Here is a 24,467-nt window from a genome sequence, read left to right as displayed (position 1 = left end):
TACACATCTTTCATAATTGTTACACAACTTGTACAAATGCAAATCTAGCACAAATACGTACAATACATAACTACCCCAAATATGAAAATACACAACTAGCATAAATACACGATTTACACAAATACAATTGCAACATTTACACAACTTGCTCAAAAAAAATAATCATTACACAACTTACCAAAATATGAACAATACATAACTAGCACATATTCATTAAATGCACAACTAAGCAATTTCCGCAAATACACATACAAAAACATATACAATTAATACATACAACTTGCACAAAACAATACACAATTTATAGAAATATAATCAATACATATTTGCAATAATCATACAACTTATGCAAAATACATAATCTGCACAATTAATACACAAGTATATTAATTGTACTATATATGTACAAACACAACCAACTAGGTCAAACAATACACAATTTGCATGATATTTTTCTGGGTATATTTAGGACATTAATTATAATATGCTGAGTTTAACCAACTCCCCAAAAGTCAGAATTTCACATATAAAAATGGTGCATATGACTTCCGATGAGCTCAATATATAACACATTCTTTTTCCATTAAGATATCAACATTATTAGTGCTAAACTATTCATCTAACATATGTCCACTGTTTTTATGTCTTATTAATACCTTCCTTGTTACATTCTCTCCAATCAGACCACCATATTTATGTATTTATTCAAACCTTCTAACAGACTTATTTGTTCTAGCCTTAGATATGTTAGGGCAGGTGGGGTTAGGTGAAGTCAGTATTTTCTATGATAATTTTAGACAAATTTGCTATATCTTATCAAAATGCATAAATCCTGTTAAAACTTAAATTCATCTAAATCTATCAAAAATATACTTATACTACGCAAATTTGACTAAATTCAACCTAGCTAAACTAACTAAATATGAGCATCCCATATCCTCACATACAAGCCTATGTCGCCTCTGTCCATACATTATATGAGTCTGCCATATAGCTCGAACCCCAAATAGGAAAATTTACACTATTTCATAAACATACTAGTTCATTACCCTAAGATATTATATATGTCCTTCCCTACACGACCTCACCTATCCTGACCTGGCATAATCAAACCTAAATTAAGTTCAAGTTGGTGAAATTTAAGCTATGCCACTTTAATTCGACATAATTTATGGCAATTTCCAACAAATATACCCAAATGTTGCGTAGCATAGCACTGCCAAAGCCCATTTTCGCCTATTCCATACTACCCTACACGACCTCATCTAACCTGACCTAGCATATCCAAACCTAGATTTGGTTAAAGTTGATGAAATTTAAGCTATTCCCACCTAAATTTGACCTAATTTAAGGCAATTTCCACCAAATATACCCAAATGTTGTGTATCATAGCATCGCCAAAGCCCATTTTTACCTACATTTTCTCCTATTCCATCCTACCCTACACAACCTCACCTAACCTATCCTAGCATATCCAAACCTGGATTTGGTTAAAGTCTGCGAAATTTAAGCTATCCCACATAAATTCGACCTAATTTAAGGTAATTCCCACCAAATATCCCCCAATGTTGCGTATCACAGCACTGCCAAAGCCCATTTTTACCTACATTTTCTCCTATTCCATCCTACCCTACGTAACCTTACCTAACCTATCCTACCATATCCAAACCTGGATTTGGTTAAAGTCTGCGAAATTTAAGCTATCCCACCTAAATTCGACCTAATTTAAGGCAATTCCCACCAATATATCCAAATGTTGTGTATCACAGCACTGCCTAAGCCCATTTTTACCTACATTTTCTCCTATTCCATCCTACCCTACGCAACCTTACCTAACCTATCCTAGCATATCCAAACCTAGATTTGGCTAAAGTCGGCGAAATTTAAGTTATCCCATATAAATTTGACCTAATTTAAGACAATTTCCACCAAATATACCCAAAAATGTTTTGGAACATAGCACGGCCAAAGCTCATTTTAGCTGAGTTTTCACCTATTCCAACCTGCCCTAGACAACCCTACCCAGCCTCTCCTGGCATATCCAAAGTCAGATTTGATTATAGCTGGCAAAATTTATGCCTTTCCAACCTAAATTTTACCTAATTTAGGCCAATTTCCACCGAATATACCCAAATGTTTTGTATCTTAGCATGGCCAAAGTTCATTTTAGCTGAGTTTTCACCTATTCCAACCTGCCCTAGACAACCCTACCCTGCCTCTCCTGGCATATCCAAAGTCAGATTTGATTATAGTTCGCAAAATTTATGCCTTTCCCACCTAAATTTTACCTAATTTATGCCAATTTCCACCGAATATACCCAAATGTTTTGTATCTTAGCATGGTTAAAGTTCATTTCACCCAAGTTTTTCACCTATTCGAATTGTTTATTTATACCTTTGTGTACTGATTGTCATTGTGCAAGTTGAGTAATTATATAGCAAGTTTTCTTGTAGTAATTGTGCAAAGATGTAAAATAATTACACAAACTGTGTAATAATCGTCCATGTTTAATAATAATTTTTGTGATAATAGTGCATTTATGCAAGTTGTGTTTTTAATTTGTTGAAGTGGAACTGGTGCAACTGTATTTGTGTGTAAAAATTGTGTATTTTGTGTAAGCTCTGTAATCTGATAAAATAGATCTTCATGGTGTAAGTGTATTTTGGTTTATGAGACAATGTGTGGGTATTTTGTGAAAATTATGTTTGTGAAATTGTGTAATTTTAGTGAAAGCGCATTTTTGATTGTCTAAATGCATAAGCATTTTGATATATTTGTGCAAAATACCGTACTTTGTGTAAATGTCATACTCTGAGTGTCCATGCAATAATGTGTAAATGCTACATTTTCATGTCCAACTGACATATTTTTGCATGTAAATGTTATATTTTTGTCTATAAATGACATATTTTGTGTGATGGCATATTTTGAGTGTAAATAATATATTTTGTGCATAAATGGCATATTTAGTGTGTAGATGCTGTATTTTCTGTGTGCATGGCATAAATTGCATCTGATTAATGGGGAAATGGTGGCAAAAAACTAGGCTATTCTCTATGAATGCATAGGTTTTGAAGTATGTGTAGGTATGTATGCTTGTATTTGCGAGTGTTGGTTTAGAAACAAGTTACCTGATTTGCGTAGCAAGACTAGGATTTTTTGAGGTGTAGAAATGATTAGCCTATGAATATAGTGGCTAACATCCAGCTGAGTTGCTAGATGGATGAATTGAGGTGCGACATTTGGATATCTATTTGATGGATGTTAGGACAGTTGACTAGCCTATGAACACAGCTACTAATCCGCTGTACTGCCACATGTGTGGTAACTACTTGTGGATTATAGTAGGAATATCTAGCTATAGGGTTTTATAATTGCTGTTGTGTATAAAACTAGAATAAGAGTTTTTAGTTTATAGTATAATAGTTTATTAAATAATAATAGTTTATTAAAACTATTATTGTACACTAATACTTTAAGTGGGTTCCCTTGGTTGTTTTAAGCATAGGGTGGACATGAATGAGATTGGGTGGAAATATATAGGAGCTGCCTCGTATGGGCCAATAGGACCTCTGCAGTTACCTTTATTCTTATGTTCAGCTCACCTGCTATGCTGCCAGATGTACGATTCTGCTTAAATTGCAGTACGACATTTGGGCTTCTGTTATACTTTTGAACTTATCACTGAATAATGATTACAGTTGTGGATGACTAAAATGTATGTTCTTAAACCTCTGATTAGGTTAGGTGGGGATGGGTAGTCTAGTCATTTTTTAATAATAATATCAAATACAGTACATATACAGGTAGGATGCTAAAGGTCGCATTGGTTGTCTGGTGACGTCATACATAGTTGACAAGTCAGGTGCTGTAATACCTTCACACCTATGTGCTAATGGCCAGCAATACCTTATCCCTATACCTGTGGTCGCTTTTCACGATGTCACTAAACAACAACAATAACTGTTCTGTAGAATGTATTTGTTTGTTATATATAATAAGTTAGGATAGGTTATGTTAGGATGGTTTGATCGGGTTTATGAATAACAGAAAATATAAGCAATGAGAGAAAATACGAGCTATTGTAGCTGAATATCAACTTTGATGAAGCACAGAGTATAGGTGAGGTATTAAGCCAGATTAAGAGTTCACACTTATGTGTGAACCTCCTAGGATCCGCATTTAGCGCGGCTCGCGCCGCAGAAGGCCTTATTTTAAAAGATGAGAGGCTTGCTTTTACTGAATGAGTTTTTTTTTTATTTGTTATATGCCACAGCAAGGTGTGGGAGGTATGTTTTGAGCGAATGTGAGACGTGTATGAGGTTAAGGACAATATTGGTTTACTACTGAACACGCATTGAAATCACCAATGCCCAGGCCTCTATTTTTTAATATAAACGACTGATAACAGTTTTTTCATTTTATTTTTGCCCTATGCATAATAAACGATCCTTTAAGAAAGATTGTCAAAGCTCAAATTACATTCTCTAGAACGATGACGAAGAAGAAATAGGGGTGACATGATAGAGGTGTGACTGAATGGTCATAGTAAAGGGGAATATTAATAACCTATTAAACGTATCAACGTGAAACAGAATAGGAATGAATTGGATAAGTTATATATTTAGGAAAAAGACCTGGGTAAATACCGGCAGCAGGACGAACTTGAAAATACACACATAACTTCTTGCAGTGCTAAAGTTATGTTCTTCCCTAACATACATGATCCCCTTTGATAAATGTAATGGGCGATGTTTGGAAGTAAATATGAAATTAAAAATAGACTAGGGATGATGGTATTATACATTAGGTTTCAAGGTCACTGTTGTATCGCAAAACATACGACTCATAGACCGGCTTTTTAATCCTATTGAACATGCCTGTGCAGGAACGCTGAGCGGCTAGCTGGTGACGTCATTGACCATTAGCAATGTCTGTGCAGGGTCACTGAGCTAACGAAATTTGGGTATGACTGGAGGCGGCCGTTTAATCCCCTTGAGCGACTTGTAGAAAACCCAGGGTGCGTAGACCGGCCCCTGAAAAAACCAAAACGCACGGTCTATGTCGTACTTCAAGTTCGTGAAACTAGGGGTGCGTAGACCGGCCCCCGGAAAAAAACCAAAACGGCCGGTCTAAAAGTTGAAAATAGCCCGGCGCCATAGACCAGCAGTCAAAGTTTTACAGAAAAAATTACGACTCAATGACCGGCAGTCAAAGTTTTAGAGAAAAAATTACGACTCAATGACCGGCAGTCAAAGTTTTACAGAAAAAATTACGACTCAATGACCGGCAGTCAAAGTTTTAGAGAAAAAATTACGACTCAATGACCGGCAGTCAAAGTTTTACGGAAAAAAAACACGACTCAATGACCGGCAGCCAAAGTTTTACGGAAAAAAAACACGACTCAATGACCGGCAGTCAAAGTTTTACGGAAAAAAAACACGACTCAATGACCGGCAGTCAAAGTTTTACGGAAAAAAAACACGACTCAATGACCGGCAGTCAAAGTTTTACGGAAAAAAAACACGACTCAATGACCGGCAGTCAAAGTTTTACGGAAAAAAAACACGACTCAATGACCGGCAGTCAAAGTTTTACGGAAAAAAAAACACGACTCAATGACCGGCAATCAAAGTTTTACGGGAAAAAATCACGACTCAATGACCGGCAGTCAAAGTTTTACGGAAAAAAATTACGACTCAATGACAGGCATGGGAAAAAAGTAAAATTGCCGGTCATTGAGTCGTTTCCCACTACTTAAGCGGCCCTTTATGTACCTCTAGGCGGCACCTTTATGTACCTCTAGGTGGCACCTTTATGTACCTCTAGGCGGCACCTTTATGTACCTCTAGGCGGCACCTTTATGTACCTCTAGGCGGCACCTTTATGTACCTCTAGGCGGCACCTTTATGTACATCTAGGTGGCACCTTTATGTACCTCTAGGCGGCCCCTTTATATGCCTCTAGGCGGCCCTTTATGTACCTCTAGGCGGCCCCTTTATGTACCTCTAGGCGGCACTTTATGTGCCTCTAGGCGGCCCTTTATGTGCCTCTAGGCGGCCCCTTTACGTACCTCTACGCGGCCCTTTATGTGCCTCTAGGCGGCCCCTTTACGTACCTCTAGGCGGCCCCTTTATGTGCCTCTAGGCGGCCCCTTTATGTACCTCTAGGCGGCCCCTTTATGTACCTCTAGGCGGCCCTTTATGTTCCTCTAGCAGCACCTTTATGTTCCTCTAGGCGGCCCCTTTATGTACCTCTAGGCAGCACCTTTATGTTCCTCTAGCAGCACCTTTATGTGCCTCTAGGCGGCCCCTTTATGTACCTCTAGGCGGCACTTTATGTGCCTCTAGGCGGCCCTTTATGTTCCTCTAGGCAGCCCCTTTATGTACCTCTAGGCGGCCCCTTTATGCACCTCTAGGCGGCACCTTTATGTACCTCTAGGCAGCACTTTTATGTTCCTCTAGGCGGCCCCTTTATGTTCCTCTGGGCAGCACCTTTATGTTCCTCTAGCAGCACCTTTATGTACCTCTAGGCGGCCCCTTTATGTACCTCTAGGCGGCACTTTATGTGCCTCTAGGCGGCCTTTTATGTGCCTCTAGGCGGCCCCTTTATGTACCTCTAGGCGGCCCCTTTATGTACCTCTAGGCGGCCCTTTATGTACCTCTAGGCGGCCCCTTTATGCACCTCTAGGCGGCCCTTTATGTACCTCTAGGCGGCCCCTTTATGCACCTCTAGGCGGCCCTTTATGTGCCTCTAGGCGGCCCTTTATGTGCCTCTAGGCGGCCCCTTTACGTACCTCTACGCGGCCCTTTATGTGCCTCTAGGCGGCTCCTTTATGTGCCTCTAGGCGGCTCCTTTATGTGCCTCTAGGCGGCTCCTTTATGTGCCTCTAGGCGGCCCTTTATGTGCCTCTAGGCGGCCCTTTATGCACCTCTAGGCGGCCCCTTTATGTACCTCTAGGCGGCACTTTATGTACCTCTAGGCGGCCCTTTATGTACCTCTTGGCGGGCTCTTTATGTACCTCTAGGCGGCCCTTTATGTACCTCCAGGCGGCCCCTTTACGTACCTCTATGCGGCCTCTTTATGTACCTCTAGGCGGGCTCTTTATGAACCTCTAGGCGGCTCTTTATGTACCTCTAGGCGGCCCTTTATGTACCTCTAGGCGGGATCTTTATGTACCTCCAGGCGGCCCTTTATGTACCTCCAGGCGGCCCCTTTACGTACCTCTAGGCGGCCTCTTTATGTGCCTCTAGGCCGCCCCTTTATGTACCTCTAGGCGGCCCCTTTATGCACCTCTAGGCGGCCCTTTATGTACCTCTAGGCGGCACCTTTATGTACCTCTAGGCGGCACCTTTATGTACCTCTAGGTGGCACCTTTATGTACCTCTAGGCGGCACCTTTATGTACCTCTAGGCGGCCCTTTATGTACCTCTAGGCGGCCCCTTTATGCACCTCTAGGCGGCACCTTTATGTACCTCTAGGCAGCACCTTTATGTTCCTCTAGGCGGCCCCTTTATGTACCTCTAGGCAGCACCTTTATGTTCCTCTAGCAGCACCTTTATGTGCCTCTAGGCGGCCCCTTTATGTACCTCTAGGCGGCACTTTATGTGCCTCTAGACGGCCCTTTATGTGCCTCTAGGCGGCCCCTTTACGTACCTCTACGCGGCCCTTTATGTGCCTCTAGGCGGCCCCTTTACGTACCTCTAGGGGGCCCCTTTATGTACCTCTAGGCGGCCCTTTATGTACCTCTAGGCGGCCCCTTTATGCACCTCTAGGTGGCCCTTTATGTACCTCTAGGCGGCCCCTTTATGCACCTCTAGGCGGCCCTTTATGTGCCTCCAGGCGGACCTTTATGTACCTCTAGGCGGCCCTTTTACGTACCTCTACGCGGCCCTTTATGTGCCTCTAGGCGGCTCCTTTATGTGCCTCTATGCGGCTCCTTTATGTACCTCTAGGCGGCACTTTATGTACCTCTAGGCGGCCCTTTATGTACCTCCAGGCGGCCCCTTTACGTACCTCTAGGCGGCCTCTTTATGTACCTCTAGGCGGGCTCTTTATGAACCTCTAGGCGGCTCTTTATGTACCTTTAGGCGGCCCTTTATGTACCTCTAGGCGGGATCTTTATGTACCTCCAGGCGGCCCTTTATGTACCTCCAGGCGGCCCCTTTACGTACCTCTAGGCGGCCTCTTTATATGCCTCTAGGCGGCCCCTTTATGTACCTCTAGGCGGCCCCTTTATGTACCTCTAGGCGGCCCCTTTATGCACCTCTAGGTGGCCCTTTATGTACCTCTAGGCGGCCCCTTTACGTATTTCTAGGCGGCCCTTTATGTACCTCTAGGCGGCCCTTTATGTACCTCTAGGCGGCACTTTATGTACCTCTAGGCGGCCCCTTTACGTACCTCTAGGCGGCCCCTTTACGTACCTCTAGGCGGCCCCTTTATGTACCTCTAGGCGGCCCCTTTATGTACCTCTAGGCGGCCCTTTATGTACCTCTAGGCGGCCCCTTTATGCACCTCTAGGCGGCCCTTTATGTACCTCTAGGTGGGACCTTTATGTACCTCTAGGCTGCACCTTTATGTTCCTCTAGGCGGCCCCTTTATGTACCTCTTGGCGGCCCTTTATGTACCTCAAGGCGGCACCTTTATGTACCTCTAGGTGGCACCTTTATGTACCTCTAGGCAGCACCTTTATGCACCTCTAGGCGGCCCTTTATGTACCTCTTGGCGGCCCTTTTATGCACCTCTAGGCAGCCCTTTATGTACCTCTAGGCGGCTCCTTTATGTGCCTCTAGGCGGCTCCTTTATGCGCCTCTAGGCGGCTACTTTATGTACCTCTAGGCGGCTCCTTTATGTGCCTCTAGGCGGCTCCTTTATGTGCCTCTAGGCGGCTCCTTTATGTGCCTCTAGGCGGCTCCCTTATGTGCCTCTAGGCGGCTCCTTTATGTACCTCTAGGCGGCTCCTTTATGTACCTCTAGGCGGCTCCTTTATGTGCCTCTAGGCGGCTCCTTTATGTGCCTCTGGGCGGCTCCTTTATGTGCCTCTAGGCGACTCCTTTATGCGCCTCTAGGCGGCTCCTTTATGTGCCTCTAAGAGGCTCCTTTATGTACCTCTAGGCGGCTCCTTTATGTGCCTCTAGGTGGACCCTTTATGTGCCTCTAGGCGGCCCTTTATATACCTCTATGCGGCCCTTTATGTGCCTCTAGGTGGCCCTTTATGCACCTCTAGGCGGCCCTTTATGTGCCTCTAGGCGGCCCTTTATGTGCCTCTAGGTAGCCCCTTTATGTGCCTCTAGGCGGCCCTTTATGTGCCTCTAGGCGGCCCTTTATGCGCCTCTAGGCAGCCCTTTATATGCCTCTAGGCAGCCCTTTATGTGCCTCTAGGCAGCCCTTTATGTGCCTCTAGGCGGCCCTTTATGTGCCTCTAGGCGGCCCTTTATGTGCCTTTAGGCGGCCCCTTATGTGCCTCTAGGCGGCCCTATATGTGCCTCTAGGTGGCCCCTTTATGTGCCTCTAGGCGGCCCTTTATGTGCCTCTAGGTGGCCCCTTTATGTGCCTCTAGGCGGCCCTTTATGTGCCTCTAGGCGGCCCTTTATGTGCCTCTAGGCGGCCCTTTATGTGCCTCTAGGCGGCCCTTTATGTGCCTCTAGGCGGCCCTTTATGTACCTCTAGGCGGCCCTTTATGTGCCTCTAGGCAGCCCTTTATGTGCCTCTAGGCGGCCCTTTATGTGCCTCTAGGTGGCCCCTTTATGTGCCTCTAGGCAGCCCTTTATGTGCCTCTAGGCGGCCCTTTATGTGCCTCTAGGCGGCCCTTTATGTGCCTCTAGGCGGCCCTTTATGTGCCTCTAGGCGGCCCTTTATGTGCCTCTAGGCGGCCCCTTTATGTGCCTCTAGGCGGCCCTTTATGTACCTATGGGCCGCCCTTTATGTACCTCTAGGCAGCCCTTTATGTACCTCTAGGCGGCCCTTTATGTGCCTCTAGGTATCCCCTTTATGTACCTCTAGGCGGCCCTTTATGTACCTCTAGGCGGCCCTTTACGTACCTCTAGGCGGCCCTTTATGTACCTCTAGGCGGCCCTTTATGTACCTCTAGGCGGCCTTTTATGCGCCTCTAGGCAGCCCTTTATGTACCTCTAGGCAGCCCTTTATGTACCTCTAGGCGGCCCTTTATGTGCCTCTAGGTGGCCTCTTTATGTGCCTTTAGGTGGCCCTTTATGTGCCTCTAGGCGGCCCTTTATGTGCCTCTAGGCGGCTCCTTTATGTACTTCTAGGCGGCCCTTTATGTGCCTCTAGGTGGCCCCTTTATGTGCCTCTAGGGCAACCCTTTATGTACCTCTAGGCAGCCCTTTATGTGCCTCTAGGCGGCCCTTTATGTGCCTCTAGGCGGCTCCTTTATGTGCCTCTAGGCGGCCCTTTATGCGCCTCTAGGGGGCTCCTTTATGTGCCTAAAGGCGGCTCCTTTATGTGCCTCTAGGCGGGCTTTTATGCGTCTCTTGGCGGCTCCTTTATGCACCTCTAGGCGGCCCTTTATGTGCCTCTAGGCGGCCCTTTATGTGCCTCTAGGCGGGCCTTTATGCGCCTCTAGGCGGCTCCTTTATGCGCCTCTAGGCGGCTCCTTTATGTGCTTCTAGGCGGCCCTTTATGCGCCTCTAGGCGGCTCCTTTATGTGCCTCTAGGCGGCCCTTTATGCGCCTCTAGGGGGCTCCTTTATGTGCCTGTAGGGGGCTCCTTTATGTGCCTCTAGGCGGGCCTTTATGCGCATCTAGGCGGCTCCTTTATGCGCCTCTAGGCGGCCCTTTATGTGCCTCTAGGCGGCCCTTTATGTGCCTCTAGGCGGGCCTTTATGCGCCTCTAGGCGGCCCCTTTATGTGCCTCTAGGCGGCTCCTTTATGTACCTCTAGGCGGCTCCTTTATGTGCCTCTAGACGGCCCTTTATGCGCCTCTAGGCGGCCCTTTATGTGCCTCTAGGCGGCCCTTTATGTGCCTCTAGGCGGCCCTTTATGTGCCTCTAGCCGGCCCTTTATGCGCCTCTAGGCGGCTCTATTATGTACTTCTAGGCGGCCCTTTATGTACCTCTTGGCGACCGCTTTATGTACCTCTATACGGCCCCTTTATGCACCTCTAGGCGGCCCTTTATGTGCCTCTAGGCGGCCCTTTATGTGCCTCTAGGCGGCCCCTTTATGTGCCTCTAGGCGGCCCTTTATGTGCCTCTAGGCGGCCCTTTATGCGCCTCTAGGCGGCCCTTTATGTGCCTCTAGGCGACCCTTTATGTGCCTTTAGGCGGCCCTTTATGCGCCTCTAGGCGGCCCTTTATGCGCCTCTAGGCGGCCCTTTATGTGCCTCTAGGCGGCCCTTTATGTGCCTCTAGGCGGCCCTTTATGTGCCTCTAGGCGGCCCTTTATGTGCCTCTTGGCGGCCCTTTATGTGCCTCTAGGCGGCCCTTTATGTGCCTCTAGGCGGCCCTTTATGTGCCTCTAGGCGGCCCTTTATGTGCCTCTAGGCGGCCCTTTATGTGCCTCTAGGCGGCTCCTTTATGTGCCTCTAGGCGGCCCTTTATGCGCCTCTAGGCGGCCCTTTATGTGCCTCTAGGCGGCCCCTTTATGTGCCTCTAGGCGGCTCCTTTATGTGCCTCTAGCCGGCCCTTTATGCGCCTCTAGGCGGCCCTTTATGCGCCTCTAGGCGGCCCTTTATGTGCCTCTAGGCGGCCCATTATGTGCCTCTAGGGGGCTCCTTTATGTGCTTCTAGGCGGCCTTTTATGCGCCTCTAGGCGGCCCTTTATGCGCCTCTAGGCGGCCCTTTATGCGCCTCTAGGCGGCCCTTTATGTGCCTCTAAGCGGCCCTTTATGTGCCTCTAGGCGGCTCCTTTATGTGCCTCTAGGCGGCCCTTTATGCGCCTCTAGGCGGCCCTTTATGTGCCTCTAGGCGGCCCTTTATGTGCCTCTTGGCGGCCCTTTATGTGCCTCTAGGTGGCCCTTTATGTGCCTCTAGGGGACTCCTTTATGTGCTTCTAGGCGGCCTTTTATGCGTCTCTAGGCGGCTCCTTTTTGCGCCTCTAGGGGGCCCTTTATGTGCCTCTAGGTGGCCCTTTATGTGCCTCTAGGCGGCTCTTTATGTGCCTCTAGGCGGCTCTTTATGTGCCTCTAGGGGGCTCCTTTATGTGCTTCTAGGCGGCCTTTTATGCGCCTCTAGGCGGCCCTTTATGCGCCTCTAGGGGGCTCCTTTATGTGCCTCTAGGCGGCCCTTTATGTGCTTCTAGGCGGCTCCTTTATGTGCTTCTAGGCGGCCCTTTATGCGCCTCTAGGTGGCTCCTTTATGTACCTCTAGGCGGCCCTTTATGCGCCTCTAGGGGGCTCCTTTATGTGCCTCTACGCGGCTCCTTTATGTGCCTCTAGGGGGCTCCTTTATATGCTTCTAGGCGGCCTTTTATGCGCCTCTAGGCGGCTCCTTTATGCGCCTCTAGGCGGCCCTTTATGTGCCTCTAGGCGGCCCTTTATGTGCCTCTAGGTGGCCCTTTATGTGCCTCTAGGCTGCCCTTTATGTGCCTCTAGGCGGCCCCTTTATGTGCCTCTAGGCGGCCCTTTATGTGCCTCTAGGCGGCCCCTTTATGTGCCTCTAGGCGGCTCCTTTATGTGCCTCAAGGCAGCCCTTTATGTGCCTCTAGGCGGGCCTTTATGCGCCTCTAGATGGCTCGATTATGCGCCTCTAGGCGGCCCTTTATGTGCCTCTAGGTGGCTCTTTATGTGCCTCTAGGCGACTCTTTATGTGCCTCTAGGCGGCTCCTTTATGTGCCTCTAGGCGGCCCCTTTATGTGCCTCTATACGGGCCTTTATGTGCCACTAGGCGGCCCTTTATGCGCCTCTAGGCGGCCCCTTTATGCGCCTCTAGGCGGCTCCTTTATGCGCCTCTAGGCGGCCCTTTATGTGCCTCTAGGCGGGCCTTTATGTGCCTCTAGGCGGCCCCTTTATGCGCCTCTAGGCGGCTCCTTTAAACGCCTCTAGGCGGCTCCTTTATGCGCCTCTAGGCGGGCCTTTATGCGCCTCTAGGCGGCTCCTTTAAACGCCTCTAGGCGGCCCCTTTATGCGCCTCTAGGCGGCTCCTTTATGCGCCTCTATGCGGCCCTTTATGTGCCTCTAGGCGGCCCTTTATGTGCCTCTAGGCGGCCCTTTATGTGCCTCTAGGCGGGCCTTTATGTGCCTCTAGGCGGCCCCTTTATGCGCCTCTAGGCGGCTCCTTTAAACGCCTCTAGGCGGCTCCTTTATGCGCCTCTAGGCGGGCCTTTATGCGCCTCTAGGCGGCTCCTTTAAACGCCTCTAGGCGGCCCCTTTATGCGCCTCTAGGCGGGCCTTTATGCGCCTCTAGGCGGCCCTTTATGTGCCTCTAAGCGGGCCTTTATGTGCCTCTAGGCGGCTCCTTTATGCGCCTCTAGGCGGCCCTTTATGTGCCTCTAGGCGGCCCTTTATGTGCCTCTAGGCGGCCCTTTATGTGCCTCTAGGCGGGCCTTTATGCGCCTCTAGGCGGCTCCTTTAAACGCCTCTAGGCGGCTCCTTTATGCGCCTCTAGGCGGGCCTTTATGCGCCTCTAGGCGGGCCTTTATGTGCCTCTAGGCGGGCCTTTATGTGCCTCTAGGCGGCCCTTTATGTGCCTCTAGGCGACCCTTTATGTGCCTTTAGGCGGCCCTTTATGCGCCTCTAGGCGGCCCTTTATGCGCCTCTAGGCGGCCCTTTATGTGCCTCTAGGCGGCCCTTTATGTGCCTCTAGGCGGCCCTTTATGTGCCTCTTGGCGGCCCTTTATGTGCCTCTAGGCGGCCCTTTATGTGCCTCTAGGCGGCCCTTTATGTGCCTCTAGGCGGCCCTTTATGTGCCTCTAGGCGGCCCTTTATGTGCCTCTAGGCGGCTCCTTTATGTGCCTCTAGGCGGCCCTTTATGCGCCTCTAGGCGGCCCTTTATGTGCCTCTAGGCGGCCCCTTTATGTGCCTCTAGGCGGCTCCTTTATGTGCCTCTAGCCGGCCCTTTATGCGCCTCTAGGCGGCCCTTTATGCGCCTCTAGGCGGCCCTTTATGTGCCTCTAGGCGGCCCATTATGTGCCTCTAGGGGGCTCCTTTATGTGCTTCTAGGCGGCCTTTTATGCGCCTCTAGGCGGCCCTTTATGCGCCTCTAGGCGGCCCTTTATGCGCCTCTAGGCGGCCCTTTATATGCCTCTAAGCGGCCCTTTATGTGCCTCTAGGCGGCTCCTTTATGTGCCTCTAGGCGGCCCTTTATGCGCCTCTAGGCGGCCCTTTATGTGCCTCTAGGCGGCCCTTTATGTGCCTCTTGGCGGCCCTTTATGTGCCTCTAGGTGGCCCTTTATGTGCCTCTAGGGGACTCCTTTATGTGCTTCTAGGCGGCCTTTTATGCGTCTCTAGGCGGCTCCTTTTTGCGCCTCTAGGCGGCCCTTTATGTGCCTCTAGGTGGCCCTTTATGTGCCTCTAGGCGGCTCTTTATGTGCCTCTAGGCGGCTCTTTGTGTGCCTCTAGGGGGCTCCTTTATGTGCTTCTAGGCGGCCTTTTATGCGCCTCTAGGCGGCCCTTTATGCGCCTCTAGGGGGCTCCTTTATGTGCCTCTAGGCGGCCCTTTATGTGCTTCTAGGCGGCTCCTTTATGTGCTTCTAGGCGGCCCTTTATGCGCCTCTAGGTGGCTCCTTTATGTACCTCTAGGCGGCCCTTTATGCGCCTCTAGGGGGCTCCTTTATGTGCCTCTACGCGGCTCCTTTATGTGCCTCTAGGGGGCTCCTTTATATGCTTCTAGGCGGCCTTTTATGCGTCTCTAGGCGGCTCCTTTATGCGCCTCTAGGCGGCCCTTTATGTGCCTCTAGGCGGCCCTTTATGTGCCTCTAGGTGGCCCTTTATGTGCCTCTAGGCGGCCCTTTATGTGCCTCTAGGCGGCCCCTTTATGTGCCTCTAGGCGGCCCTTTATGTGCCTCTAGGCGGCCCCTTTATGTGCCTCTAGGCGGCTCCTTTATGTGCCTCAAGGCAGCCCTTTATGTGCCTCTAGGCGGGCCTTTATGCGCCTCTAGATGGCTCGATTATGCGCCTCTAGGCGGCCCTTTATGTGCCTCTAGGTGGCCCTTTATGTGCCTCTAGGCGACTCTTTATGTGCCTCTAGGCGGCTCCTTTATGTGCCTCTAGGCGGCCCCTTTATGTGCCTCTATACGGGCCTTTATGTGCCTCTAGGCGGCCCTTTATGCGCCTCTAGGCGGCCCCTTTATGCGCCTCTAGGCGGCTCCTTTATGCGCCTCTAGGCGGCCCTTTATGTGCCTCTAGGCGGGCCTTTATGTGCCTCTAGGCGGCCCCTTTATGCGCCTCTAGGCGGCTCCTTTAAACGCCTCTAGGCGGCTCCTTTATGCGCCTCTAGGCGGGCCTTTATGCGCCTCTAGGCGGCTCCTTTAAACGCCTCTAGGCGGCCCCTTTATGCGCCTCTAGGCGGCTCCTTTATGCGCCTCTAGGCGGCCCTTTATGTGCCTCTAGGCGGCCCTTTATGTGCCTCTAGGCGGCCCTTTATGTGCCTCTAGGCGGGCCTTTATGTTCCTCTAGGCGGCCCCTTTATGCGCCTCTAGGCGGCTCCTTTAAACGCCTCTAGGCGGCTCCTTTATGCGCCTCTAGGCGGGCCTTTATGCGCCTCTAGGCGGCTCCTTTAAACGCCTCTAGGCGGCCCCTTTATGCGCCTCTAGGCGGGCCTTTATGCGCCTCTAGGCGGCCCTTTATGTGCCTCTAGGCGGGCCTTTATGTGCCTCTAGGCGGCTCCTTTATGCGCCTCTAGGCGGCCCTTTATGTGCCTCTAGGCGGCCCTTTATGTGCCTCTAGGCGGCCCTTTATGTGCCTCTAGGCGGGCCTTTATGCGCCTCTAGGCGGCTCCTTTAAACGCCTCTAGGCGGCTCCTTTATGCGCCTCTAGGCGGGCCTTTATGCGCCTCTAGGCGGGCCTTTATGTGCCTCTAGGCGGGCCTTTATGTGCCTCTAGGCGGCCCTTTTTGCGCCTCTAGGCGGGCCTTTATGCGCCTCTAGGCGGGCCTTTATGTGCCTCTAGGCGGGCCTTTATGCGCCTCTAGGCGGCTCCTTTAAACGCCTCTAGGCGGCTCCTTTATGCGCCTCTAGGCGGGCCTTTATGTGCCTCTAGGCGGGCCTTTATGTGCCTCTAGGCGGCCCCTTTATGTGCCTCTAGGATGCCCTTTATGTGCCTCTAGGCGGGCCTTTATGCGCCTCTAGGCGGCCCTTTATGTGCCTCTAGGCGGCCCCTTTGTGCGCCTCTAGGCGGCCCCTTTATGTGCCTCTAGGCGGCTCCTTTATGTACCTCTAGGCGGCTCCTTTATGTGCCTCTAGGCGGCCTTTTATGTACTTCTAGGCGCCCCTTTATGTGCCTCTAGGCGGCCCTTTATGTGCCTCTAGGCGGCTCTTTTATGTACTTCTAGGCGCCCCTTTATGTGCCTCTAGGCGCCCCTTTATGCGCCTCTAGGCGGCTCTTTTATGTACTTCTAGGCGCCCCTTTATGTGCCTCTAGGCGGCCCTTTATGTGCCTCTAGGCGGCCCCTTTATGTACCTCTATGCGGCCCATTATGTGCCTCTAGGCAGCCCCTTATGTACCTCTAGGCAGGCCCTTTATGTACCTCTAGGCAGCCTTTTATGTACCTCTATACGGCCCCTTTATGTACCTCTTGGCGGCCCTTTATGTACCTCTAGGCGGCCCTTTATGTGCCTCTAGGCGGCCCCTTTATGTACCTCTTCGTAGCCCTTTATGTACCTCTAGGCGGCCCCTTTATGTACCTCTAGGCGGCCCTTTATGTGCCTCTAGGCGGCCCATTTATGTGCCTCTAGGCGGCCCTTTATGTGCCTCTAGGCGGCCCATTTATGTGCCTCTAGACGGCCCATTTATGTGCTTTTAGGCGGCCCTTTATGTGCCTCTAGGCGGCCCATTTATGTGCCTCTAGGCGGCTCATTTATGTGCCTCTAGGCGGCCCTTTATGTGCCTCTAGGCGGCCCATTTATGTGCCCTAGGCGGCCCCTTTATATGTCTCTAGGCGGCTTGTTTATGGGATTTTAGGGGGCTATTCTAGGAGCCTCTAGGCGGCCATTTTATTTGAGTCTAGGTGGCCATTTTATGTGCTTTAATGCGGCCGCCTAATAGGCCTCTTGGCGGCTATTTAGGGGCTTCTAGACGTCCATTTAATGTGAATGTTGGCGGCCGTTCCATGGACCTTAAGGTGGCAATTTTTTGTGCCTCTAGGCGGCCTCTTTATGTACCTCCAGGCGACCCATTATGTACCTCTAGGCCGCCCCTTTATGTGCCTCTAGGCGGCCCCTTTATTTACCTACAAGCGACCCATTATGTTCCTCGTGGCGGCTCTTTATGTGCCTCTTGGAGACCCCTTTATGCGCCTCTAGGCGGTCATTTTATGCGCCTCTAGGCGGTCATTTTATGTGCCTCTAGGCGGCCATTTTATGTGCCTCTAGGCGGCCATATTATGTGCCTCTAGGCGGCCATTTTATGTGCCTCTAGTCGGCCATTTTATGTGCCTCTAGGCGGCCCTTTATGCACCTATAGGCGTCCATTTGATGAGCATCTAGGCGGTCATTTTATGTGCCTCTAGGCGTCCATTTTATGAGCATCTAGGTGGCCATTTTATGTGCCTCTAGGCGGCCATTTTATGAGCATCTAGGTGGCCATTTTATGTGCCTCTAGGCGGCCCTTTATGCACCTATAGGCGTCCATTTTATGAGCATCTAGGCGATCATTTTATGTGCCTCTAGGTGTCCATTTTATGAGCATCTAGGCAGCCCCTTTATGGGCCTCTAGGCGGCCATTTTAGGGTCCTCTAGCTCGCTATTTTAGGGGCTTCTAGGCTGCCCCTTTATTGGCTTCTAGGTTGCCATTTTATGTCCCTCTAGGAGGCCATTTTATATGATGAGCCTCTACGCGGCCCTCCATCATTGCTCCTATAAGAGACTCTCAGGGGACGGAAGTTTACTTGTAGTAAACTCCATGTAAGTTGTTAACATTATACTGTGAATATTGTACACAAGAGAGCGGAGGGGGAGAGGGCGATCTACACAGAAGCTCAGCTGGGAACCCTTGCAAGAAAATAAATAAATAATTCAAAGCCTAATTAATATGATATAGCAAAGTTCGTGGTAGGGGGGGAGCTTTGGTACTCTTTAAAGTTGTACTCCCTACATATATGCCATTCCCTGTTGGGCACATACCCAGCAGGAATTACTGTTAGAAATTAGGTGAGGCTAGCTCCCTGAGTAGGGTCTTCTAGCTCGCATAGACAGAGAAGCAGACATTAGTTTTTATTAATACAGACTTATCATTTCTTGTTCTATTTTGTGCTGATATAGTTAACAACTTATTATTACTACCTTCGATATAACTTTTCATCCTTTTGACAACATCAATAATATCAACTATACTTTCCGAAGAATGTGTAAACATAGCTTCCTTAATCTCTCTTAATAAGGGAGATTTCTAATTCCTGAGATCAACTTTGTCATTCTTCTCTTTATGGGTTCAAGTCAAATTATGTCCAGTATATTGTATGTTGACCAAACTGAACTGCATAATCTAAATAGGTCCTTACAAGAGCAAGATAAAGGCAGAGAATAACATTACTAAATGCTACACCGTATATTTCTGTGTGAGAAAATGAGCACCATTACTCTACCTAAACCAGAAGCCAACACCACAATGATCACAGGAGTTAGGTCAAAATATAGACAAGTTTTAAGTTATAAAATATAACAAAATGCAGGAGGCAGACTTTGGAATTTTATTTGTTTTAGTGATCTCAAAAATGTATTTCTGATCCAATGTTTAACACTAACATCTTGTTTTAATAACGTTAAATTGTTCTTCCAGATGACAGAAATCTGAAGAGTATAAAGACAGAAGAAATTAACTAGTTAAAGAACAAATTGAAAATAACAAATAAAGCTGGAACCGAATATTGCATTAATATGTGAACACATTTTGTAAAATTTGGTTTATTTGGAAATCACTTATATTTTTGGTCAATTAAGTGACTGTATTGTGGTTAATGCAGTCGGATCATCACCGATTAGATCCGAGTTTGATTCCCTGGCAGTGTGAGATGCTCAGCCTCCTGATACCTCTGTTCACCTAGCAGTAAACATTAACCTGGAAATTAGTTAACTGTTGAGGGATGCATCCTGAGGAAGGTCTGTCGTTGGCTTAGGAAGGCCTACACAAGCCTAACAAGCTGCCCGTCTCCGACAGTGGGAAACAATGTTATGTTTTTAAACATAATATAATAACAAAACCAGCGTGGGACATTTACTGCTTGTGTTAAACTTGACAACAGTTGTGTGAGGTGAGAATCATACGGCCCAATATGGCGGCCTCGAGTCCTGTTATCCAACCGGAAGATGTGAACAGACTGCGGTATGGACTGGCTGTGACTAAGGCAGGACGAGACGCGCTAGCAAGTGTGTTTATGTGGTCGTACCGGGGCACCTTCCCAGTAGTGACTTACCTCACTCAGGACTTGGGGTACACCAATGCTCAGTACAGGCGTGTCTTCGATGCTCACCAGAGGAAGAAACTCGAAGCTTCCTCTGACGCGGCAACTTTTGACATCACCCTGTTGTATAAACTCCTGCAACATGTGTGTGGTCTGTCTGAGATGAATGACCCCACGTGGACCACTCCAGGGCCTCAGGGACCATCACTTGAACACCTCATTTACAGCCTGAAGCAACACCGAAACACGTTGGCCCATGATAATGTGGGAATGTCAGAGCAAGATCTTACGTCAACACTGACGGAGCTCAGTGACTTATTGGCTAAGATGCTGGCTGAGGCCGGCGTCCGGTGTGGGACAAAGAGCCAGGATGTGGACCACGTGACCAGAGATGTCACCAAGTATATTGGTGGTCTGCTAGCGAAGGTCAGAGAGCCGCTGGATCCCTCAGATGTGGCGTACTTGCCTCAGCTCCGCCAGGAGATTAAGATGTTCAAAAGCCACATCACAGAAGAGGTTAAGCAGATGAGCAAGCAGGAGCTAACTGACGGGTATAAACTGTTGTACCAGATTGTTCCCGCACCCTGGCTCCACCTCAACATTAACTACAACCCAAGTCTTGCTTTTACACGACTGCGACTCTTTGAAGATCCTGTCATAGGGGCAAGACCCTCCCATGCGGCCAAGGGTCAGGATAACACAAGACCCTCCCACGCTGCCAAGGGTCAGGATATAAACTATGAAGACATCTTGAGTATGAGACGAGAGGATGGAAGAGTCCCGCAATGTGTCCTCCTGACGGGGGAAGGTGGTATGGGCAAGACAACTTTACTCAAGCTCATCCTCGAGAAGTGGGTAGAGGACCCTGCTGCCATACGTCACCTGGGCACTGTGGACCTCGTTTTCTATGTACAGTGCAGGGACTCACATCTTAATACCTTCGATGATCTCCTCCGCCAGTTGCTGCCTCTAGCACTTAGTGATTCTGGTGTTGACTTCCAGCTGTTTAAGGAGATAATCTTGAGCTTAAATATATTAGTCCTGATTGACGGCTACGACGAGGTCAACGACCATTCAGGAAGGCTGGTGAAGGAGCTGTTGCACCTGCCTGGCAAGGATGTGAGGTTGGTGATAACCACACGGCCGGGGTGGGACCAACACCTGTCACAGCTCGTCCCACACACCAGACCTCGCTGCAACATCCTCGTCTTGGGCATCACTCCAGAACGTCGCGTGAAGTTCGCCGAGAGAACCATCAAGGTGCTGGTGGAGGAAGAGAGCCAACGGAGTGTCATCACAGGGAGGTTTACCCAGCAGCTGGAGCAGATGAGTCAGTTCCTGGGTGAGTACCTCAACACTCCACTCACCTTGACCTTGTTGGCGCTGCTGTGTGTCGAGGCTCCAGAAGAATTTAACAACCTCACCACAAACACTCAAGTCTACGAGAAGATTCATGACTTCATAACCAGTAAACTGGTGTCCAGACTCACAGACAAACATGTGGTGGACCCCAAAGGAAAATGTGACCAGTTTCTGTTGTTCTTTGAAGAGATTAGTTTAAGAGGGATCCAGAGGCAGGAGTACGACCTTTGGCCGGAGACGGAAGCGGAGATTAGGGAGAAGTGTGACACTCTGGGACTGCCGCAGGAGGAGGTCTTGTCCAACTATTTCACAAGAACCAGCTACCGTCGGGGCCTAAATGTGGTGTGGGTGTTTGGCTATTTTCACGCCAGGTACCAGGAGTATTGTGCCAGCAGGGGGCTGGTCGATCTCTTGTTGAGGGCTGAGCAAGACCGAGGTGATCCAGCATCACACCGTGTGTCAGGGGAAAGGTCTATAATCATTGACCTCTTGGTGGATGTTGTACGTAAGGAAAAACGCTCCTTGGGAGATCACCTGAGAAGGTCAAAGTTTGATATTAGCGCCGTGCAACAAGAGTTTAGGAAGCGCCCCAGATGGTGGCACTTTTTAGTCAGCACTACCGGGGTGCTGTGTGCCCGGAGAGTAGAGCACAAGTTCATTACTCACATAATTGACCTGTGCAAGATGGTTAAAAATTCGACTGATGAGCTGTTGAAGCATGTAGCAGAGTCCCGCGGGAGTGAGCACGTCATCCAAGCCGTGTGTGAGAAGCTGCGTACAGAACACAGGTGGGAAATAGAGAGTGTTGACTCGTGGGTTGTCCTGCCGCTTGTTCTTAAGAAGGTGACACCTAAGAACATTTACCTAAACATATTCAATACATCCCAACTAAAGCAGCGCCTGTCTGCACTGTCTGTGCTGGCAAAAATGAAGATAACCATATCCTTAGATCTTCAGTATAGTTTATACAGCAAAGACGAAAATATTGATAAATCAAAACAATGTTTGGAGAGGCTGACAGCCCCCGACAGTAAGTGTAAATTAGAGAAGTTTCGTGGTTACTTGTCTGAGGCAGACATACCCCTCCTGCCTCACACCCTCGGGACCCTCATCCTGCGCCTCACACCATACCAACTGCCCGTCCTCATCCGTCACCTGCCTCACCTTCCTCACCTGCAGCGTCTTGGTAAATATTCATATTTTCCACCATAATTTTTAGGGTTATTTATTAATACCAAAATTACGCAAAGGGCTTCATTCATCATGTTTAATATAGTAATTCTGATTTACATTGTTTACATATATGTTTACAACCTTATGGACGAAAGATTCCTTATATTGTTTACAAACATAATCACCTTAAAGGAGACAAACACCTTATATTGTTTACAAATATATTCATCTTATGGACGACAAACACCTGATATTGTTTACAAATATAGTCTCCTTAAGAGCGACAAATACCTTATATTGTTTACAATTATAGTCACCTTAAGGGTGACAAACACCTTATATTGTTTACAAATATAGTCACCTTAAGGGTGACAAACACCTTACATTGTTTACAAATATAGTCACCTTAAGGGTGACAAACCTTCTACTTTGATTACAAATATAAACTTATTAAGGGCGACTACTCCATGAATAATCAATTTTCGAAACATTCCGCTGCTGTATATATTCTTGTGCATAAATAATTTCATGAAGTATTTAGCGACGCCATACTTTTGGTTCAGATGACTTACCACTTTGACTTTGACTCGTGGTACAGATCTCCTTTCACTGTGACCTAATTCCTGTTCAAGATGACCTTTCACTGTGACCTAATTCCTGTTCAAGATGACCTTTCACTGTGACCTAATTCCTGTTCAAGATGACCTTTCACTGTGACCTAATTCCTGTTCAAGAGGACCTTGCACTGTGACCTAATTCCTGTTCAGGATGACCTTTCACTGTGACCTAATTCTTATTCAAGATGACCTTTCACTATGATCTAATTCCTGTTCAAGATGACCTTTCACTGTGACCTAATTCCTGTTTAAGATGACCTTTTAGTATGACCTAATTCCTGTTGAAGATGACCTTTCACTGTGACCTAATTCCTGTTCAAGATGACCTTTTACTGTGAACTAATTCTTGTTCAAGATGACCTTTCACTGTGACATAAATCCTGTTCAAGATGACCTTTCACTGAGACCTAATTCCTGTTCAACATGACCTTTCACACTGACCTAATTCCCGTTTAAGATGACCTTTCAGTGTGACCTAATTCCTGTCCAAGATGACCTTTCACTGTGACCTAATTCCTATTTAAGATGACCTTTCACTGTGACCTAATTCCTGTGCAAGATGACCTTTCACTGTGACCTTGATCCCTTGGTTAATTAGACCTTCCGTAACTTTGATCCTTAATTCAGGTGACCCATCTATCCCTGTGACCTTGATACTTGGTCCAGATGACCTTTCACTGTGACCTTGACTTAGTTTATATGACCTTCTAATGCGACCTTGACCATTGATAAAGATGACCATGACTGTGACCTTGACCATGATACAGATGACCTTGACCATTGATACAGATGACCTTGACTGTGACCTTGACCATTGATACAGATGACCTTGACCGTGGCTTTTAAAAGCTATTAATACATAGTTTAGATGCTATTAATACTGTCCAAAATACGGACTTGTCATCAGGTAATAAACCCAGCAGTAAGGTGAGTGGATGGCTCAGTATGTCTTCTTGTTATATCTTAGAACATAACAGTAACGACCGTGACTGTATCTCAGTGTATGTCTTCAGGCATTCACCTGGACGCCACGGACTACATGATCCCGCACACCCTGGACGCCACGGGCTACGTGGTCCCGGACACCCTGGACGCCACGGGCTACGTGGACCCGGACACCCTGGACGCCATAGGCTACGTGGACCCGGACACCCTGGACGCCACGGGCTACGTGGTCCCGGACACCCTGGACGCCACGGGCTACGTGGACCCGGACACCCTGGACGCCACGGGCTACGTGGTCCCGGACACCCTGGACGCCACGGGCTACGTGGACCCGGACACCCTGGACGCCACGGGCTACGTGGACCAGGACACCCTGGGCAGTCTGCCGTACCAGGGAAAGATACTCGACCTGACCATCACGCGGGACCTCACTGATGACGACCCCGCCATAGACTGGTGCTGCCGCCTGGCGGCTCAGCTGTGTCCTCCCTCAAGAGGAGGGTATAGTCTCCTGGGCTTCTATAACACGCGTCTCACCAGTACGTATTGACGACATTTTAACACGTGAATATCTGTAACTCAGTTGTTTAATTCACAGTGCTTCCGGTGGTTTAAAAAATATTTTTACATTAAAAGTCATGAATTTGAGAACTTATAAGGCTTCTTGAGTAACTTTGAGCACCGTTTAGCGACCAAGAATATTCATTAAGCAAGCTTCACTGCTTATAAGATAACACTGATCAATATTTAGCCCAACATTGTCTTGCTTAATACAAGCTAGATTTACTTGATATAAGTTTTCTTTGGCATGAGTGTATGACATAGACAGGTGTGGGTCAGGAGAGTAGCCAGGTGTGGGCTT

The 24,467-nt window shown here is 48.4% G+C and overlaps 1 protein-coding gene across 1 annotated transcript; it reads left to right on the top strand.

Annotated features, from left to right (window-relative positions):
* Window positions 1-19,320: 19,320 nt before the first annotated feature.
* On the top strand, window positions 19,321-24,155 carry LOC138350491 (uncharacterized). The gene is made up of 2 exons (XM_069301510.1): window positions 19,321-22,056; window positions 23,674-24,155. Exons 1-2 carry the CDS (start codon window positions 19,380-19,382, stop codon window positions 24,153-24,155), a joined length of 3,159 nt encoding a protein of 1,052 aa, XP_069157611.1. The 5' UTR covers window positions 19,321-19,379.
* The last annotated feature ends 312 nt before the right edge of the window (window positions 24,156-24,467 follow it).

Source organism: Procambarus clarkii, chromosome 46, assembly GCF_040958095.1.
Source record: "Procambarus clarkii isolate CNS0578487 chromosome 46, FALCON_Pclarkii_2.0, whole genome shotgun sequence".
NCBI classification, from domain to species: Eukaryota; Metazoa; Arthropoda; class Malacostraca; order Decapoda; family Cambaridae; genus Procambarus; species Procambarus clarkii.
Note: the sequence above shows the minus strand (reverse complement) of the source record. Positions and strands in the feature narration are given on the sequence as shown.

What these genes read in the sequence shown, in the direction of transcription:
- LOC138350491 (XM_069301510.1), top strand. Translation starts at nt 19,380, where the DNA reads ATGGCGGCCTCGAGTCCTGTTATCCAACCGGAAGATGTGAACAGACTG. An exon ending in TCCTCACCTGCAGCGTCTTG is followed by an intron (nt 22,057 to 23,673) that starts GTAAATATTCAT and finishes GTATGTCTTCAG; the next exon opens with GCATTCACCTGGACGCCACG.